This window comes from Peromyscus maniculatus, chromosome 6, assembly GCF_049852395.1.
Source record: "Peromyscus maniculatus bairdii isolate BWxNUB_F1_BW_parent chromosome 6, HU_Pman_BW_mat_3.1, whole genome shotgun sequence".
NCBI lineage: Eukaryota > Metazoa > Chordata > Mammalia > Rodentia > Cricetidae > Peromyscus > Peromyscus maniculatus.
In genome coordinates, this window is record NC_134857.1 from 38,247,726 (window position 1) to 38,269,014 (window position 21,289).

Below are 21,289 nucleotides of genomic sequence, written 5' to 3' on the forward strand. Positions count from 1 at the left end.
TCCTGAAATTATATCTTTAATAAATTATATCTCTAATAAATCTTCCTAATATGCTATAAAAAAGCAAACATTCAATGGTAAAGAATTAAGAAAAAAATGAACAAAAACAATTTTAAATTCCTTATGTGGTCTATTTTCCATAAGGAAGTAGCTCTTCAAAGACCTGTCTAATTGCTTTCATTATGATCTCAGATCACAGAGGGTGGAACGTAAATATTAAATGGCGCTGTCTAGGGCCCTGGAAGCATTGCTCTTTCCTAACTGCTCCAGCTTCAGCTGGGAAAGTAAAGAAAGCCTTCTTCAAAGCTGTTTGGGTTGGAAATCTGCACAAGGACAAGTGCTTTTCCTATACTTCATCACCAGGGACAGATGTCACACACCCCAACAGTCACTCGAGATCTTGGTAATATCCTGTCACTGTCACATCATGGCTGATGGATGGAGCTCGGGGTCAAAGGGCCTGGCACAGAGGGAGGTGCAGGTGAGACCTCCTCTCCAAGGACCATGCACTTCACCCCTTTCCCACTCATTTCCTCAGCGATGAGGAAACCTCATCTTGCCTCACTCCAGTACTGTGGATAAGGAACAAGAGCATCTGGTCCTCACAGGCAAGCACTGGGAATTCTACACAGAAAGGGCTTAAACATGCAGTTCCATCTCACCTTTATCAACAGGCATTTATTTTAGCATCCTTGAAACACATGGAAAACTACAAAGGCTGCCAGTGCTGCACAGGGACATGACAGGAGCACTCTCACTAAGATGGACTGTAGCTCTGAGAGATGGTCAGCACAGACACTGCTCATGGTTCTTACTGAAATAAGGGGACTTCCGCCCTTCTACATCAGCTAAGGAACGAGAGCTGAGGTTCTGGGACCCACAGTCCTCAGTGCCTGTCTGTGAGTATCAGAGAATGAACCTTTTAGTGACACACAGCGGTCAGATTTTATTTATGGCCTTGGTGATGCCACTACAGAATCGAGGTACAAACCATTTTCATTCACGCTTACACTTACAAAAATATGATGGAATTTTAATTTAAAGTTCCAAAATAAAGCATCAAATATTATAGGAATTTCACTGATACTGTGATTTCAAATATTTGCCAGAACTTTCCTGGAATAGCTAAGGACAGTGACTGATAGATTAGATCATACCAGTGACCCATAATGGGGTGTCTTTGACCACACCTTCACAGGGGTCTAGAACTTAGTATCCTTCTGGTCCTTCCTCTTCTACAAAACAGCCACAAGATGCTCAGATATCCCAGTCTGGTCAGAGAAATTAGTCACTCTTGATTTTCATGTTATATCCAACACAGACTAACACCTTCCTTAAAGTCTCAGGCCTATAAAGGGAGACGACAAACAGAACAAGAGGAAGGCAGTCCTGCTCCTGTCACCAATGCAAAATGTCTCTAGAGATGATATGGGACACTATGCAGAATAGCCATTGGCTTAGAATGTCCTGTGACTGAGAAGTATCACGAGCTGCCCAGGCTTCCTCTAACATTTATTACATCCTAAATAAGATTCCTTGGATTGAGAATGAGCCAACTAGTTTTATTCATTCAAATATTATATATATATTAGTTATATATATTATATATATAATATATATAAAATTAAAGATTGCCTCTGGGCCAGTCTCCTTCATCACACTGCTGGTTGGTGGTAACTGAGGGGTTAGCTCTAGGGTTGTCTTTGGACAAAAGGCTGGTGGCAAACAAAGAGCTGAACTCAGTTTGGTAGATGTTTGGCTGATGCAGCTGATAGGAGGTCAGTGTCTAAGGCTGCGTCCAACACAATAGGTGGCCAGAGAAGGTGTGTGTGCACAGCTGGAAACATCTTTTCAGTCCTCTGCTTTCATGGTCTGCATAGTGTTTACACATGGGCAGAGAGACCTGGGTTTAAAAAGTGGATCAGAACAGCATATAACTTTCTCACACATATTACTCAGTGGATATTGGTGGATTTGATTTGAAAGATGAGCACTAAATCCCCTTTCAGGGTTTTATATTGCTATGGTTTTAAAATTTTCATATGTATGTATCGTTCAAAATAAACATTTAAATTACATTCTTTAAAGCAGATTGGACTTGAGCTGAGGTCCTAATGCATTTTCGGGGTCTACTGAAGACACAACAATGTTAACTTGCTCCTCTTGTGACTATCTTGTTGGAAGATACACCACGTAATGAGAGCTGTCAAGTCCCAAGATCAATGAATCTTGTACCCTGGGAATTCCACAGGAATAGCATTGATCTGGTTAAAGCTCACCAGTCAGAGATGGGCTGTAATATATTGCAAAGAAGGGCTCTAGAGGATAAGTGGCCAAGTCCAAGACACCTACCTGACAAAAAATTCAATCAGCTACTAGCACAAATTGCCTGCCCTGCTCTGCGTTCTTTCATGCAGGAGGCTGCTTCCAATTAAAGTGCGCAAATTAATTTTTATCACTTCCAAATTAGTTTCAGAATTTGTGTAAGGCTGTTTCAGATGAAAGCACCTGTCCCTCACATCTTTGCAGGTCTGTTATCTAGTCAGGGACCTATTGTAAATCTCCAGGATGATTTCTTGCGTTCAACACCACATGAAAGAGTAACAATAGCATCATGAGTATAAAATGCATTAATGAACAGGACCATCCGACTTGTAGCATGAGCAGGTAGCCTGTTCCTTTACAGTCTGGAATTCTGTGTCCTAATCTGTTCGCAAATTTCTATTGTCTTTGTGATACAGTCACTGAAATGGGGGGAAAAGACAGCATGAGACTTCTGAGATGTCTAAATCAGTCACAACAATTTGACATAACGAAACCAACCTTTCTTTAACTGCCTAAAAATCTACAAACATTACTTATTTTTCTTTCTACAACAAAGGCATCCAATATTGTGTAGTGCTAACAGTACAAAAGAAACAAGTATATTAAGGCCCTTTGACCTCATGGTTAGATTTCAGCAATACTCACATAAAGTCAGACACAAATCCTCATTCCGGGATGCTGGTTTGATGAATGAGTCTGGTTTGGTCTCTATGGCATACAAAATGATTCAAGGTCTATAGTAGGCTCATTCCTAGATTATAGCAGCTACCGGGCAACAGTGTCCCAGGTTAGGGTTCTCCTTCAGGTCTATATTAGTGTACACACCTTCCAAACCCAAGGGCATTATGCCATACATTGTTACCAGTTAGTATAAGCACCCTTTTGGTATTAAATAGCAATGTATTTTGAGACAGAAAACACATACAACCAGGTCCTCTGACTTGTGACTTTCTAGTTACACTAGATTAAACTGGACAGTTTCTTTCACATTGTCAGTTTTTGATGACAATGACTGCATGTCTATAGCAATACCACAGCTGTCACAGGTATGGCTGTCTATGTCTTGAGTGCTGTGGCTGCCTTTAAAAACACAGATTGACTCAGCTGCTTGAGTCAGGCATAGATATTTTGTGGAGACAGACTGTTGTAGAGAATGGCATAAAACTATCAAATTGATCAAATATTAAATATTTTTACCTATTTAAGGATTTTACTCTTGTGGTTATCCATTTGGCAAAAAGCAGAATGGTGTTGTTTGTTTGTTTTTTTAAATACAGCTCATGAATCCTCATGCAGAATATGAAGTTCTTTTTATGTGCCCATGTACTGATGGTATTAATATTACTTGATAGAGCTACTGAGTCCTGGAAGTACTCAGTGTGCTTAGTCACTCAAGAGGCAGGACTTAACTCCTGAAGGCTGAGGCATCTTCTACCTAGCACTCACAGCTTATTGGAGTCCCAGGACACAGCATGCACCAGCACGTACCACCTGCTCCATCTGTGCTGTATCTGCTCCTCCTGCTTTTTCTGAAGAGCAACCCTGTCCTCCAATGAGGACAATGGGAGACACACACCTAGGCCTACATTTCATGTCAGATTGAGGACTGCACTTTACAGAAGTTTGTAGATTCAATGATAACAAGAGTTTTTGATTAAAAAAATCTTATATATGCAAGCAATATTGAAAAATACACTTGGTAATTACTTTTTAAAGGATAATCTCATCCTCATTTAAGGTTGAAATAAAATGCTGCTTTTTACTCGGAGTGTGATGGTATATGCCTTTAATCTGAGCACTAGGGAGGCAGAAGCAGGTGGATCTCTGTGAGTATGAGGCCAGCCTGGTCTGCATAGGGAGTTCCAGGCTAGCTGAGGCTACATAGTAAAACCCCACTTCCAAAAATATTGCTTTCAAAAATAAATATTATATTGACAACTTCCTTCTTATTGATTTACATAAACATTGGACATTTACATAGCATCTGTTACCAGAGACTTGAACTATTCTAAATATTATTAGATTTAACTTTACTGATGGATCAGTACTTGGCATCTTTAGGGTTAAAGGCATCTTAGATCATAGAACAGCCAACACAGATAGTTACTATAATTTAGTCTTTTCTTTAAAATTCTTTCCCTGATGACAGTATGTAACATAAAATCTCATCTTTGCTATTAGATGGTAGCTTTTAAGATACGAATTCCCCTTTAAAAGAGTCATTTTAAAAATCATGTGTATGTGTAACTGTGTAGAGTGTACATGCAAGTGCAGGTGCTCACAGAAGTCAGAGGCATCAGATTCCTCTGGAACTGGAGTTATAGGAGACTGTGAGCCTCCTGATGGGTGGGTGCTGGGGATCAGTCCTGGGTTCTCTGCAAGAGTAGTTCACACCTTTCATCTCAGATTCATCTCTAGAGCTCTATGAATTCCCTTTTTGGATTATCCCTTCTGAGTTTCATTTTGAAGATGTTAGCTGATTAGGTATCAGACTTTTTCTGTTGCTTTTTAAAATTCCTTTTTCTTATAATGGCTAATTTTTGTCAATGTATATATAGGATGACACATTTTAAGGAGTGCTAGTGCTACAGAGATAAAGAACATTTGAAAATGTGAGAGGGTATGCTTAGATAAACCACATATATATATCAACACTCCAGATGTGGAGTGACAGCCCCCGCCCCACAACAGAACTCTGCTACCAATGAGATAGGGATTTTAGAAGTGAACATAAGGATATGACCTTGTTTAAATTTATCAGGAAATGTTCATTGATAATGTAGACTTGGTAACACATTATCTTACCATGTTAGACAACCCTTGAGTCCTTGTCACAGCCTACTCCAAAGTGTAGGCTAGAGGCCTCCCCTTTCACACTCTCACCGCACACCGAAAGGTAAGCATCACTTCACAGCACACTTCCAACTCCAGCTATGGACACTGAGAACAAACTCCAGCTTCCTCAATGCATATACTTCTGTAGTTTCTGTACTATGATAGGGCCTTGGTTCCTGTCCATCAACAGCCGTCTCCTGTTTTTGTAGCATTCCAGATAAAATGCACACAAGCTGGAAGAAGTGTGAGACGTAAAGGCCATTCTTGCCATTTCTCCTCACACAGGGCACTGAGGAACAGAAGTACTAGAGAGACCATCCCAGGCAGAGCTACCCACATTGAAGAAAGTAATGAGCCACTCGACTGAGGCACAAATAAAAGCTCACAGGATTTTAAGGAAGGCAGAGATTCTTGAGAGAAACCCTGAGATTTAACAGCCTAGGTAAACTTTTGGAGCCTGGGGACAGACATCTGGGTGTTGGTGACAGCAGCTGAGAGGCTGAGTGAGTGGTCATCATGAGAAGACCTGGGACTCTCCCCAGGCCAAAGTCACAGTAATTGCTCATTTTTACACTTTTTTCCCCACTTAAACTTTCATATTTTAAGTTCTTTACAGATTCCATTAAAAATGAAGGAAATAAAACAAGAAAACACAATTAAGCCATCTGTTGTCTGAAAGAACCTTTGTCGGAAACACTTACTGCTATTGGGGTTGTCTCCTATGATGTGGTGCCTCCCACTCCAATACCAGAGAAGCAAGGTGGCATCCCGAGATCCAGATACAATGTAGCAGTCCCCACCAATGTAGGACTCGGACCTGGCCAGGCACGTGACCACATCCCAGTGGCCAAATACAATCTGCGTCAGTTTCCCTGCAGCAGAGAATGACACCACTTAGACTCATTGTCTTTATGGAAATAGATCTAATTTTATTTTACTAATTTGTGAAAAGAAGCCACAGATCTCCAAATTTGCAAGATATTCCAATCCACTCACAGGTGACTTTTAAGAAAAGTTCTTACAAAACGACCATAATTTTTCTCATGAATCTGGGTCTGACAATGGAGGGTTTTACTTTCTATCTTGGATTTGAATGTGGGGAGGGGCTGATAGCGTCACTGAGGTATAAAACGAGCTCAGTAGTGAGTTGAAGCAGTAATTCATTTCTGAGGCAGAACTAGCTGGTTAGCTTACATGTGGTCACTGAACCTTGACCACTTCGAGGTGGCAGAGCATAGAATCTCTACACTATCATGACTTCACATTAGAGAGGATATATTCTCTGTGAGTGCATGGGTGGTATACATATGTGCTTGTGCGCATATGTGTGTGCACACATGAGTGGAGGCCAGAGGTCGGTATCAGATATTTTCTTTAGTTATTTTCCATCTTATTTTGGAAACTGGGCCTCTCAGTGATCCTAGAGCTTGCCAAATGCAGCCAGACAGCTGGTTAGAAAAGAATTCAGGCCCTCATGCTTCCAACATCTCCTGAACACTGGGAATAAACTCTTGTTGTGAAGATTACCTGTTTCTGTTGAGTAAACTCTGAAACTCTTATCCCAAAACCCACAGATGAGAATGTAGCGATTATCTGCTGTGACAACAAAGCAGTGGGCGTTGATCTGGATGCTCTGGTCCACTAGGTCTGTGATCTGCCGTTTGTTCACACCAGAATTATTTGCTAAAAACAAACAAAAGGATTTGAAGATCGATTCCGAAAAGTTTCATCATGCCCTCATGGAAGGAAAATACGTTTGTGCTTCACTGAGGTAGCAATAGACTTTCAATGATGCAAAACTGTTAAGATTTACATGTTTTCCTCCAGGAATATACATTCCTTTAGTAGCAATGATTATTCATGAGCTATATCATGTACTTAAAAACTATGTCAGCAAACTCAGTTCTTACACCAATAAATGAGAACATATAAGGAATCTAAGACAATGAATTGGAAACATATTAAAAGTATTTAGATGCATCTGATTTTGTACATGCATGCTATGTTCCAGTTCATTAGTGTCCAGTAAGAACCAGGTGGAAGTAAATCTTGTACACAATCAAAAAGTATCTTAATATTTGCTCCATCTGTCACTTTCTCATGGCGTATTTCAATCCATGTGAAATGCTGGCAGAGAGCTGCTGGTGTGTGTGTGGGAAGCCTATGGGGAGCTTCAGGTCAGTAGCTTTAAAGACCTCGGTTGTCAACAACACAAGGCCTTCGCAGCATGGCTGGCAGGGGAGGAGACCAATAAAAGAGATGGGAAAGCGATTGGGGGAGAGAGAGAGACAGGCAGAGAATCAGTGTGCAGCCCTGGGAGTAAATCTGAATATAGCCAGGAACTCAGAGACGTCTCTGATTTCCCCAGTGCCTGTCTGGATGCCAGCCTGTCCCTTAAGCTGCGCCATCCTTTCAGGCAAAATCCCTTCCTGAATTCTTAAACAGGAAGTGCAGATGTTGAAGGTCACCATCACAAGGCTGCAATGCCAATTAAATTGCATCTGTAGATATCTACTAAAGCAGCAAAATAACTGAAATAATTACTCTTACTCAGTTAGGGTAAGCAGTAAGAGAGAATTGACATTGTCCTGGGCTGCTGGAAAACCACAGAACTGGTGTCTGGTTACTGAGAGCAGAGTTGTTTGTACCATGGTCACACACTAGCTGCCTATTTCATTGTCGGTGTCTGGTGGACAGTGGAACAAGGATAGACTCAAATATTCTTAGTCCCAAAGCTTGCATTTTTGCAAGGCTATCTTGTTGGGGATGAGAATTAGAAAAAGCCAAGACCCATCAAAATGAAAGCTGAATCAACTGAAGAACAGAATACCACTGCTTATGCATAACTGAGCAACTTTTTATAGCATGTCAAAGTTTCTTTTAGTTTAATTTTCTAAATAATCCCACACGTTAGGAGAATAAACATCATCTTAAACCACCTCACAGACACAAAAACAAGGGGCATAGAATGCCTATGGACCACATGACTGTAAGCGACTGTAAGAGGTTACAGACTGTAAGAGGCTCAGGAATTTGCAATTCAGATGCCTTTACTTTAAAAAACAAGTTTACCTCCATCAAATAGAAATTTTTTAGAAGGTGCTTTTCAATATTGGTTTCCCTTAACAATTTTTTTTACCTTAAGTACTATAAAGTTGCTAAGAATATCTGAGGCTCAAACACAGGGCAGTGTGTAATTATTTGCCTTTTACTATTCAACTTACATGATCTCCTAAAACATCAAGAAAATGCCATAAAAGATTTAACAGTGAAGCATTCTTGGATTGCATGTAGAGGTTGGCAAAACCCTTTGTGACAATTTAACGTCATTTTCATGTTGATGTTGTAATCTATCACTCAGTTGTATTTGAGACAAACAACCAGGCAAGAATGTGTAGACAGATGAGATTTTACAATGCATCTTTGTTAGCTGTCATGGTTTCAATGAGCAATGACTGTCCTAAGCTTAGGCGTTTGCACACTTGGTCCCCAATTTGGTAGCGCTGCTTGGAAAGGTTGTGGAACACCTAGGAGCCTTGCTGGAGGAAGCACATTGCTGGGGACTGACTTTGAGGATTTATAGCCTCACCTCACTTCCTGTCACTCTCTCTGCTTTGTGTTTGGTTGAAGATGTGATCTCTCAGTTTCCTGCTCTGGCTCCTGCTACAATGCTTCCCAGTCATGAGGGACTCTCCCTCTGGAACCACAAGCCAAAACAAACTCTTCCCCAGGATGCTTTTGGTCATGTGTTTTATCATAGCCACAGAAAGTAACAAATACAATATCATACCAATTAATGGGTCCATCTCAATGGGAAGATGATGTGCTTGATCCAAGGAGTATCCTGGGGCTCCTCTGAGGCCTAAAGAAGTGAGCATAGAAAGCTGCCATGAGATTATCTGAAAAGAAGCCTTTCCTAACAAGGGCCCACATAAAATGTGCATTTGTTTAAAATTTGTGCCAACTTGATTCTATCATGTGACTTCATGGAAGAGTCCTAAAATGTCACCACAGCTGGGACTTTAGGTTTTCCTTGAGATATACAAAGCCAAGAAGAGTGATAAACTGGACAGAGAGAGTATCACAGCATTTCTTATAAAGCAACCAGTAGGCTTGGAATACAAGACAAGGCCAGGTTTCTGTGGCATGGGGCCAGCTGGAGCTGGGGCTCTCCTACAAGGGGCCTTTCCCAATAATGTGACTAGTCAATCCATGTTATAAGTTGAGCCATACCTAAAACTTTCATCCTACTAAAGCTACTTTTGGGACTGACATCTGGGGTCTGACCGAGTTCATTTGTCATATTTTCATGTATGGTTATGAAATAACTATACATAATATTCTTGAACAATTTAATAATTTAGCCCTTTATAGTTTTTTTTCTCTTAATGAAAAACAGTCCTAGAGGCCAAGGCCCAGTGAACAATGAAGTCCTATTTTCCCATAAGACATCTGTTGTCCACTCCTGGGCCAGCAGAAGCCGCGCTACCCCCTGTTGATAATATCACCAATAACCATAAACCAGAGGCAGGCACATATAAACTCAAGGAAGTAAAGTGTGGTATAAATCACTGCCCTTTTCAGAGTGAGGTAGATGTCAGTGGAATAGAAAGATCCAGGTTAAATCAGCAGGGCTCATCTTTTCAGTCCTGGAGACAGTGGAAGTCCTGAGGCTTTGCAGGACGCCATAAGTGGTGAACTGGGCCACTAAATCATTTGGTCACATCTATGTCTGCCCCGGTTAAATAGGGATCAGTATGTCTAAATGTTTGCGATGACATTATATCACTTCAAGATGTGCCGGCTGGAGCTCTCAAGGATGAACGTGCAGCAAACACATGTGAAATCACTGGACAATTTTAGTGTTTTCGTTTTCTCACAGACCAAGCTCCACAAAGCTAGAGATGATATTTATCTTGTTTCTGCTGAAATTGAAAGCCTAGGACTATCTGACACATAATGGGCACTGAAATATTTGCTAAGTAAACTAAGGACATTGAAGGAAGATGGTTTGAAGTCATTGCCTACAAAATCCAGACAAACTTTCTCTGTTTGGGAGTTTGTGGGCGTGCAGAGAAAGAAGGGAGGCAAGCCTAAGGCACTAGCCTAGGGCTGTAGGAGTGGACAGACTGCACCACCACTGCGCCTGACAGCACTCTGTCCTGCCGCTGTCTGTATGTAATGACACCTGAGCCCCTGGCACCTCAGCTCTGTGGTGTTGTAGAAGATTATTTTACAGTGTGTTACTTTTATTTATGCTGCATTTGTTTAACTCTGTGAAGCTGTGTTACTGTGCCTAAAACACCTAATGATCTAATAAAGAACTGAATGGCCAATAGCAAGATAGGAGAAAGGATAGGTGAGGCTGGCAGGCAGAGAGAATACACAGAGGGAGAAATCTGGAAGGGAGAGATAGAGAAGGCTAGCAGCCAGAAGAGGAGGAGGATTCCAGGGGCCAGCCACCCAGGTACATAGCAAGCCATGAAGTAAGAGTAAGATTTATAGAAGTAAGAGAACAGACAAAGCCCAGAAGCAAAAGGTAGATGGGGTAAGTTAAGAAAGGCTGGCTAGAAACTAAGTCAGGCTAAGGCCGGGCTTAAATAAGTAAGAATAAGCCTCTGTGTGTGTGATTTATTTGGGAGCTGGGGGGCGCCCCACACACACACACAGAAAAAAAGAAACACCACCACTGTGGTGAGTGCTGTGGCCCACGTACCTACTGTGTTGTGCCACCTGTTCACAGCAAACAGTCGGCTGCAGGTCACTGTCACCACTGCAGGTATAGTCAGGTGGGGCAGGGTGTTGGCAGCCACATGGGTCACAGGAGAATTGGACGGAAACTTCAGCACCATTATCACATCCTGCTGCATCTGATCTTTAAACATGAGTGGGCTCTGTGGAAGGAAACACTGTTGTGTAGAAAGGGGAGAAACAGAAGGAGACAGAAAGGATAACTCGGTTAGTTGAGGGTCTGGGGATAGGAGGTACAGACAGATGAGGCCAGCAGGAGCACAGGCAGGACCTCCAAGCCATTTGAACTGTCTCCCAGGCCAGGGCATCTAAGATGGAGCAGCTGCCCCTGAAGAAGGCACAGAGAAGAGGGGCAGGGCCTAAGTCACCGAGGCAGTATTTACTCTCTGTTGCTAAGAGTCAGCCTCAATTTGTATATGGCCAGGTTGTTCTGTGGACAGTCAGTTCACAGACATAGCCACAAGATGCAACATAATTGTTCAGGGAAGTTAGAAAACCAACTTGATGGAAAATTAGTCAATCAGTGGCTGATGTTGTTAGCATGAAATATAAAGTGATTTGGTTGGTAGCTGTCATCTTTACTGGGCTAACCTAGGGCCACAGTGTAAACGATTAAAACCTTCACATATCTGACCTACTACTGTTCAGGGCTTCTGCCTCCTCTCTCTTACAGGTTCAGTTGACCTTGGGTCAATCCTTTGTTGAGCTTTTCTTCCTAAACATCTAGCATATGAGGTGACAGCAGATACTGCAAGCACTACAGAGCACTATAACAAAAACATAAAATAAGAATGCTGGAAATAATTACTACTTGGCTTTCATATATGTTTGAGGATTTTCTCTATGGAGCATGAGTTTAGAAAGCTCATTTTCTTTTAACAGCTCCATGTCTATTTGGCATGCAATAATTCCTTGTAGGAAGGTAGTGAGTTCTAACTGGGCATTTCCCCAGGATAGTTATCATTGTCATCATCATCATTAAAAACAGAGAAAAGCAATGTGGACTAAAACTCTCCCACCAAGTCATTTCATACAACAGGTGTAAGAGACTCTTTCAGGCAGTGTGGAACACATGGTCCGTCCCCTGGCTGAGAGTCATCTGGGAAAGACCTGTGTCACATGCCGATCCTTCTGTTTTGTTACACAGAAGGACCAAATGCAATCAAGACACCCACTGTGCCTACTGGACTGAGACTATGTGGCTGGCTGCTGTGGCGAGGTTTAAAGCAAGCATGTAGCTCTGTTTCCCCAGGTGTAGACTGCCTGCTTCTTGGTGGTCATGTGACACATGGAGGTCTCAAAAATACATTAAGTAAGTGAAAGGGATAAACATTGCTTCCATCAGAGAAATACTGGCTTACAGGCTTACTGGCACACACCCATCCTCTCTCAGAGCTTTTCACCTCACTGAAGAGCTTGTCTCCAGGATGGTGGATACACATAGATCATTTGAGAATTCATTTGCAACTATTTCTGTCTTGAAACATTTGTACATTTATTTTTTTAAAAAGTGAAAGATCACAGTTTAAAAAATACATTAGAAGTATCTCAGCAAGTATTTTTTTTCCTTCATTGAATTAAATAAAAGGGGGAATGTTCCCCATTTGCTGATAAACTGAAAAAGGACCTTCAAATTTTTAAATAAAACAAGCAGGGCGGTGGTGGCGCACGCCTTTAATCCCAGCACTCGGGAGGCAGAGGCAGGCGGATCTTTGTGAGTTCGAGGCCAGCCTGGTCTAAAGAGCGAGATCCAGGAAAGGCACAAAGCTACACAGAGAAACCCTGTCTCGAAAAACCAAACCAAACCAAAACAAAACAAAAAAAATTGAATAAAACATAAAGATTACAATGTTTTCCTTGTAAAACAGGACTAAACAGGCCTCCTGATGAGGCCAGCTAGCATCTACTGGGGGCTCAGATCACAGGGGCTGGCCTAAGAGAGGTTCAGAAGCAGGCCTTAAGAGTGTCAGTGCAGGGATGTCACCCCTGTGCTCTAGATGCTCAAATGTCAGCACACTGCTGTTAAGTACTCAGCCACAGTCACTAGTTAGTGGCAGAAATGGTGTTTGGTTCATATCTGACTTTGGAGCCCTTACTTGTAACCAGCCTGTTTTGTCTCACGGCCGCTTGGCAGGAGCCACAGATTGCCTTTAGAAGCATTCACTTTTCTTAAAATGAACCACTCTTCTACGGCTTGTGTTTATACTGCGTGGTAATTTACAGATCTAATTTAATTTGGGGCCAGTGTGTGTGTGCCTCTGTGTACACTAATAGGCTTATGGAGAAGTAGATGCTGCCTTTGTGAGCCCAAGATTGGGCTCACTTAATAAGCAGGACTGAAGAGGAGAAACCACACTTCCTTCTAGCATGCCCTTGAGCTTCAGAGGCAACAGATAAATGGAGAGCCTCTGAAAATATTATTGAAATACCATTTTATTTGCTTTCTACCTGGGTACAAAGGAGAGAAAAATCCCTCCAAAGGCTGATGCCTTACCAGGTGCATGGCTGAGCTCCGAGGCGGATGTGGCTCGATGAGCAACTGAGATGGCGTCTGTCCAAAATTCTGTATCTGTGCTTCCATGGCCTGCAGGGCAAGGAGGGTGACTGTCATAATCAATATGTGTCAAAAGAGAGGTCAACACACTCCTGACAATGCAAGTGGAGCTCAAGTCAGCCATGAAAGGAGTCTAGAAAGTTCCATGAGTGCTCTTTTCTCATGGTGCGGACTCCTCCAAGGGTTAGTATTTTGTGGACAAGCTTCACTTCTTCTAATCATGCTTCAGTTAAGCACACCAGAAGCTGGAGTTAAATGTGGAAATGCTAATCTGTGCATCCATGCATGCAGTTAAAGACAAAAAAACACCTTTAACACTAGATACAACACAGGTACCTTAATAAAGTCCTTGGTAAGGAGGAATGTATGGGGGTCTCTAATGAAATAAGCTTCTGGAATCTTCACAGGAAAAGAGAACGAGACATAATGTCTACCACCAACATGAAATAAAATTCAGAAAATTATGCATTCCAGTCGACACAGAGGGCAACCCGAGGTCAGAACACTAAGGCTTTGGTGTTGTGATCAAATAAAGCAAAGATTTCAATAAAAAAAATACATCTCAGCTTGCTATGGTGCTAAGGTATGAATTAATTTCTCTCAGTTTCCCCCACATAAACTTTAGAGAAAAGTCACTAAAAAGGACAGAATTCTTTGGGTATCTTGAGCTATTTGCAGTATTTTATTAAAGACTGTGTAGATATGAATACTAAAAGTATATGGCTCCCATTGAATAAAACTAATTTCCATCTCAAACTGTCTGGATCACACAATATAATACTGCATGCATGTGCATGCCCATGTGTCTGTATATGTGCAACTGTGTGTTTAGAGACTTAAGTATTTCTCCTATACATAAATTTTATAGGTAAAATATTTCAACATACTAAATTAGACTAATAAGATTTTTCCTGAGATATTGTAAATGTGTAATTTAAGTCAACAAGGAAAAGCACAATATTTACTATGATCATTATTCGGTTACCACGCTAGTTTCCCGCTACAATCATGTGCAATTTGGTGCACATAAAAGTGAAATATGAAGCCCACTGCTGAGTGCTGGAAGGATGCAGGTAAGCTGGTATATGGCTCTTGACACAACACTGCCACTAATCGCATCACTATCTACAATTCTCATTTATAAAGTACTTAAATTTAACCATCTCTCCTTCTACACTGCATTTCAAGAAAATGTTTATCAGGAAAAACGTGAACTTTCAAATTTATTAGCAATATTAAACATGAATGGATCATTATCCACCATATTTTAACAACTGCATAAAAGGGGCTTTGGTTCATTTATTTGCAGTGACAATGGGATGAATTATTAAATCTCCTTAAGTGCTGTCCAGTTTTAATGTAACATTTATTTTCATGATGTCCATTCAAATGCAAAGTGTGACTATTCAGCTAAATTGTATTCATGTAGGTACCACCACACTGTGTCTCCCCATTGCAAGATTTATGGTTTAAAAGGGAAAAGAGACCATTTCTAGTTGGCTTCACATTATTACAATAACTCTTGAGAATTATTTCCGGAGTAAAGCAGTAATTTTACTGTTAAAGCTGTCCTAGTCAGCAAATGTCCAATATCAACTAAAGTCTTTCTAGCAATAGACACTGTGGTCTGCACTTTTACTCCTCCAAGGAAAAGGACCTCATAGGGGCGAGAAGATGGAGCTAACATCAAACACTTCCGACCTTCAGTCACTGCCCCGTCGTATTTAGGGAGCCCCTAAACACTCACTGAATGAAGAGTCAGCCAGCATCTCCCACTTACTTTTACTTTGTTTCACAAACAGAAGTATTAAAATTATATCAGAAAATGTTAGGATATTGGTGTAAATTTCCAGAAATTTCTTCTTCGGCGCTCTTTGGTGATTCCTTTGGATTGAGGCAGAGCATTCCGATTCCAAATTTCTCTTTTGGGATTGTGCTTTCTTCCCTGTATCAGATGGTTTTGCGCACCAAGGGACTGTATTTTAGAATTTATCTATTAGGTATCCTGTGTTCCTGCCTTCCAAGTCGTCTTTCCCTTCTGAATTAGAAAATCTCAGTTCTTGTTGACATCAGAAAAGCATGGTTTCACCTCTGGCCATCCCTAGACATTGGCCAGTGGAGCATGCTGCCTCCTTTTACCCCTCTACACCTGTTCTCCCCACCCCTTTAAGGGAGGCACTGGTATCGATACTGGGATAGGTGACCAGCCTGCTGTGATGTAGGGCCCAGCATACAGCTTAGAATCTGATTCACTGTCCTGAGAGGTCCTCCTCATGCAAGAGGAAGTCCTCTACCGACGCTGTTCTTGGGCTGGGACTCTACACATCATCACCTGCTTCCCCCATAATCTCAAAGTACAGTTCCTCCCTCTGTTGTGGAATTGGACATTTGACTATGTGTCTGTCTGTTTGCTCAGTCTGACTCTCTGCAGGTGAGGTCAGTGGCTCAGTCCTCCGATAGTTGCTGACTACAAAAGTGAGGCACAAGTGAGGCATCTGGGCCAAGCTGGAAGTTGGTCCAGAAAATGAAAAGCATATGAACACCGGGGTAGAGGAAACACAAGAGCCCATTACTTACAACAGTTCAGTGCCACTACAAGCAATTAGGTTGACAAACATCTGAATGCTTAGTCAACATCCACACTGCCCTCAGGAAGTCTGCAGCCCAGGAAGGAAATCAGATATGCACATGAATGCACACAACAGGGAGGACTGTGGTGGAGACAAGCCCAGACTGCATGTTTCACTTGCTTCATCCCTACCGAGCTATTGTAGATGCTGGCATTTGTGAATGCTCTCTTAGTCTAGTCATTCTGAATGCTCAAAAGTATGAATGAGCAAGGTATATGGCATAAGACTGAACTTTGGAAAGGAGTCTGTCAACCCAACTTCCTTTACTAAGAAGTTCTCCAGTATTAGAAGATGTCTGGGAATGAGCCTGCCGACTCAATTTCTTCACTGAGAAGCTATCCACTACCAGAAGATGTATGTCTCAGAGTCAAGGGACTCTAGTAACAATCCCTGTATGAAACACGGTCCACACAGGTAACAGGTGCAGCACTTGAGATTGCTCAAAAACAAATGCGGTTGTCAAGCTTTCAGTGTTCTACCAATTTCAAAGAACACAGGGTGCAAGCCACTCCAGGTGCAGGCCCCACATGAGGACCTCCAACCACTAGGCTCCACCCACAGAACAGACCCAGCCACTTCAGACACAAGTGGCCAAGCTCCACCCTACAGAATAAAAAGCCCAAAGCTCAGGACTTGAAAACCCACCAGTCTCTGAGCTCAAAATCCCACCAATCCCTACACTGGAAATCTGTACCCTGGAAAACTCTGTACCCCAAAAACCCTACATAAGCCTGCCTTTCTCAGTTCTTTGCTGCTTCTCCCTGAGCAGAGGTAGCCACTCTCTTGTGTCTTTCCTGATAAATCTCTTGTGTGAGGTTTGTTGTGTGGTGTGACTTTGTTGCATTACTTGGCTCCTGACAGGATACCTTTCCCTCCAAAGTTGTAGCACCTGCATTGGGGAAACTTTCCCTTCAGAGCTGCATCACCTGCATTGGGGAAACTTTCCCCTCAGAGCTGCAACACTTGCATTGGGGTTATCTTTCCCCTCGGAGCTGCAACACTTGCATTGGGGTTATCTTTCCCCTCAGAGCTGCAACACTTGCATTGGGGTTATCTTTCCCCTCGGAGCTGCAACACTTGCATTGGGGTTATCTTTCCCCTCAGAGCTGCAACACTTGCATTGGGGAAACTTTTCCCCTCAGAGCTGCAACACTTACACAGGGTCCTTGGTGGACAATGCTTTGGCTGGTGACATGAAAACATGGGTTGGCTTATTCTTAGAAAGCTGCACTGCTTATTAGGTTTGTGATCTCTAAACTGGAATCATGGGCTTTTAAATTACATTAACTATTAGGAATGTACAGATATGTGTGGGCCACATTTGCAGTGACACACATGTGAAGATCAGAGGATAACCTGAGACAGTCAGTTCTCTTTTCACTTTGTAGAACCTGGGTGTCAGGCTCAGTGGCCAGCACCTTTACCTGCTGAGCCATCTTGGTGGCCCAGATTTTGGAGTTTTCAGCACACTTCTACAAATTTGTATTTAAGGTTCAAGCAAGAGAAAGACAAAGTAGACACACAGTTCTTCTCTTTATCAAGACAGAAGACTTAGGGATAGAGTTGGAAGATTCCTTATCTTGATCTTTGTGATGGTTACAGAAATATGAACATGCATATGGGCAACTTTTTCTCTCTCCTTAGCCAACTGTCACAATCCACACCCCAACAAGTTAACCACTTCCCATGCTTATCAATCTTTTCTGGAATTTCTAGAAAACAAACCATAAGGTAAACATTTTATTTGTGTGCCCTTTGTGGATCAACATAATGTCTGTGATATCCATTTTTGTATCCATCACTATTCATTTTTTATGCTGAGCAGTGTCCCATTATCAGTTTAGCACAACTTAGAAATTTCCCTGTTAGTGGATATCAGGGCTGTTAGTAGCTTCAGGTTTTAGAAACAGTTCTAGCTATTTAGAAATAGCTCAGGAAAATGTTACGCATTTTTGATGGAGGTAGGCAGGTACCATTGGAGGAACATTTCTATATGGAGGTAGGCAGTACTACCATGGGATGTTCATTCTGAATTGGGGAAGCTGCCGTGGGTAGAACGCCCAGTTGTTCTCCAAATTGTGGTGTTGACTTGTGTACTAAGGTTTGTGAACCTAGAATGTAATGGCCATTGCTATAAATGAAGAAGCCGTTTGGATTTGTGTGGTCTCTAGGGTGGGTATTCATGGACTGTATCTACTACATGCCAGAGCTCACTATCTCACCAACTGATTTCTGAAGGAAGACCACTTTAGTTTTCTATTATGAACTGTTCAGATAGAAATGAAAGTTCAAGTTGTTTTTTTAAAACCTGACAATTTTTCTATAGTGATTCTGAACTAATTTTTTTGTTACTCTGCAGAATTTTCACTGGTCAGTCATTAAATGCTTAGCATCTGTCTCTCAAGGGTCTGTCATGAAGCAGGTGTGTTCAACACCTCAAGGAGATTCGAGCATTTAGGATTCTGCAAGGACAGGCAGGCAAAGACACAGAAATGTGCTGCGTGCTATATACAAAGTTGAAGAAGTAAGATGGCGGCAGGTGACTTCTGCATTTCATACACAGATGACCCCGTCTTATCTGCTTAGTTGTAATATAAAGCTCCTAGTAGGGAAAGGACCCAGGAGGGTCACTTTCTCTGTGATCCTCACTGTCCTCTGTCTTGTTAGGCTCTTATAGTACAACACTCTGGTGCCCACCAATCAAATTACAGTTAGTCACATCTGAAATCAGGCCTTCTTCTCACTGACTTTCATAGGCTCTCTCTAGATTTGTCTTCCTCATTAGTCAAGGCTGATACACAATGGTGCCCATTTGGAGGCAGATGGAGCCAGAACTCCCTCAGCTCCCAAGGAGAAGCACCTTTTGCAATTCATGAGTGAACAAGACGCCCTACACACAGGCACAGAGGACCCTTGTGTGGCACCTATAGTGCAGCACACTGCCTCCCCTGACCTGCTGGTCCCCTTGCTTAACTGTTTTCTGTCCTCTCTGCCTCCCCTTCTGTGGTAGTCTGAATGTAATTGGCCCCCATAATCTCATGGGGAGTAGCACTATTAGGAGGCGTGGCCTTGCTAAAGTAGATGTGGCCTTGCTGGAGGAAGTGTATCATTGTGGGGGTGGGCTTTGAGGTCTCCTATGCTCAAGATACCGCCGGTGTCACAGACCGTTTCCTGTTGCCTTCTGATCAAGATGTGGCCTCCACCATGTCTGCCTCCATGCCACCAAACTCCCAGCCTCCATTCTCCCTACCATGATGACAATGACTAGACCTCTAAAACTGTGGCTACCTCAATTCAATGTTTCCCTTTATAAGAGTTGCTGTGATCACGGTGTCTCATCACAGCAATAGACACCCTAACTAAGACACCTTCTAACAAAGTTCCTCCTCTGTGAACAATCAGGCACTAAATCCTCAGAAAGATACACAAGTAGGTTGGTTATATGCGCCTGTGTGTTACACATGTGCCTGTCCCGAGGAAAGACTTCATAAACAAGGCGAAAGTCAAAATCCAGGACACTTGTAGCAGACCCTCGCTGTGCAATATATAAAAACACTTAACTCTGTCCTGCCCACAATGTAGGCAAATATAACCTGGATGCATTGTTTCTTCCATAGAATCTTTAAAACTAGTTTTTCGTTCCTCCCTCATTCTCTGCCCTCCTACCTCCTTCTCCTTCTAACTGTTGTCAACCTGGTTGACATCAAAAAAGCTCCTATCAAAAAGCTGCTATCTTCATCAAATCAAGTGGTCCTGCTAGCAGATATCAACCAGGATCTCTGATGTGCATTGTTGACATTCCCTAACTGAAGGATCAGGTTGGGGAAGGTCAATGGATCAACACCTGAGTATCCAGCCCCTCCCCCAACCGTTTATATGCAACTCTACCCTAATTGCATGTGACCTGCCGGAGGCATGTGTTACCTTGAGTGCAAGAGTGTACAGCCTGGGAGAAGGCTAATTGAGAGGGGCTCCATCTGTGTGGCCAAGGGGGACCTATCATCTATGGAGACACAGACTTTCCAATGTGGCAGCTTTAGGGTCACCAACTCTATGTGGTTTTCAAAAAAATTCAAGAAAAAAAAAAGAGAAAGAAAGAAAGAAAAGAAAAATGGTTGTTTGAGAACAGAGAAAAGAAATTGACCATTTTACCTCGGCTTGCGCTTATCTCATTGTTAGAGTGATTTTTAACACTTAGGAGTTGTTTCCATAACCCCCCAAATACATACATACATAAATTTGACATGGCAAATACAATAAATGTATCATCTTTCTGTTCTACCTGTAATTCTGTCTAATCACATAAAAAATGAGAAAACAATGCAATTTTGAGAATGAGCAAAAGAAAGGTGACTTAGTGGTCGAATATATTTTAACTGAAAAGCTTTTTGTTTTTTTAAAACTGATAAGCTTTGCTTTTGGTTTATTGTGATAAAACAAGATCATATAAAGCATTACTTTTTAATGCTGGAAAACCAAGAACAAAGTAAATCAAGAAAATAATATATGTACTCCATCATTTCTTGCTTTTAAACATTAAACTATATAAAAAATTAAAGTGCTGTTTTATAGTCAACTGTTTCAAGTTCCTCAGAGAAACCACAAGTAGAAATACAAATGTTTTTATGATTGATTTAATAATCACCTACATTAGGACTAAGAAAAATCTATTCTGGCAAAATTATTGAATATGTAAGCAACTATTTGCTAACTCCAGTTAAAAGAAAAGAACTGACCTGCCTTGGCTTGGAAGGCTCTTTTAGCCCAGGCTCACAGGAGCAGCTCAGGTTTATTGTTACCTGCCTTTGTTTTTGGTTCAAGTCTCTGAGGGTAAAGAGAGGACTTACTTTTTACAGTTCCATCTCCTTGGAATGGTCAATCATAATGATGTTACATAAGCGACTTAACAGATTTCTATCCTGACAGAAAATCTCCCATCCAGAATATTTTCTCTTTTATAATTAATCCAGTTCTACTGATGGCAAATTCTCTCAGATTTTGTACTTGAAGTGGCCATGTGCTCAAATCTAAGGAACAGTGCATGGGTTTTTAACGCAGCTGGTAGTGGCTGACCTGCCTTGGATGTCTCCAATACACTTGCTTAGCTGGAAGCAACGTTCAAGGGGGATGGATGCTGTGCTGGACACCGGTCTTCTTTGGCTCCGATCTATGGGCCTCCACAAACCTCCTCACT

The 21,289-nt window shown here is 41.9% G+C and overlaps 1 protein-coding gene across 10 annotated transcripts in view; it reads right to left on the minus strand.

Annotated features, from left to right (window-relative positions):
- Nbea (neurobeachin) overlaps nucleotides 1-21,289 on the minus strand; it is a 545,747-nt gene that overhangs the window by 10,682 nt on the left and 513,776 nt on the right. For 6 of the 10 annotated variants that reach the window (XM_076574106.1, XM_042279069.2, XM_076574108.1 and 3 more), the window contains 5 exons: nucleotides 13,406-13,495; nucleotides 10,877-11,069; nucleotides 8,951-9,022; nucleotides 6,688-6,843; nucleotides 5,862-6,032 (listed from right to left, as the gene is read on the minus strand). In XM_076574106.1, coding sequence (XP_076430221.1) covers nucleotides 5,862-6,032; nucleotides 6,688-6,843; nucleotides 8,951-9,022; nucleotides 10,877-11,069; nucleotides 13,406-13,495 — 682 coding nt within the window. Of the gene's footprint in view, nucleotides 1-5,861; nucleotides 6,033-6,687; nucleotides 6,844-8,950; nucleotides 9,023-10,876; nucleotides 11,070-13,405; nucleotides 13,496-13,801; nucleotides 13,865-21,289 lie in introns of all 10 variants that reach the window. The other 4 variants (XM_076574103.1, XM_076574104.1, XM_076574102.1 and 1 more) reach the window with 1 other exon arrangement.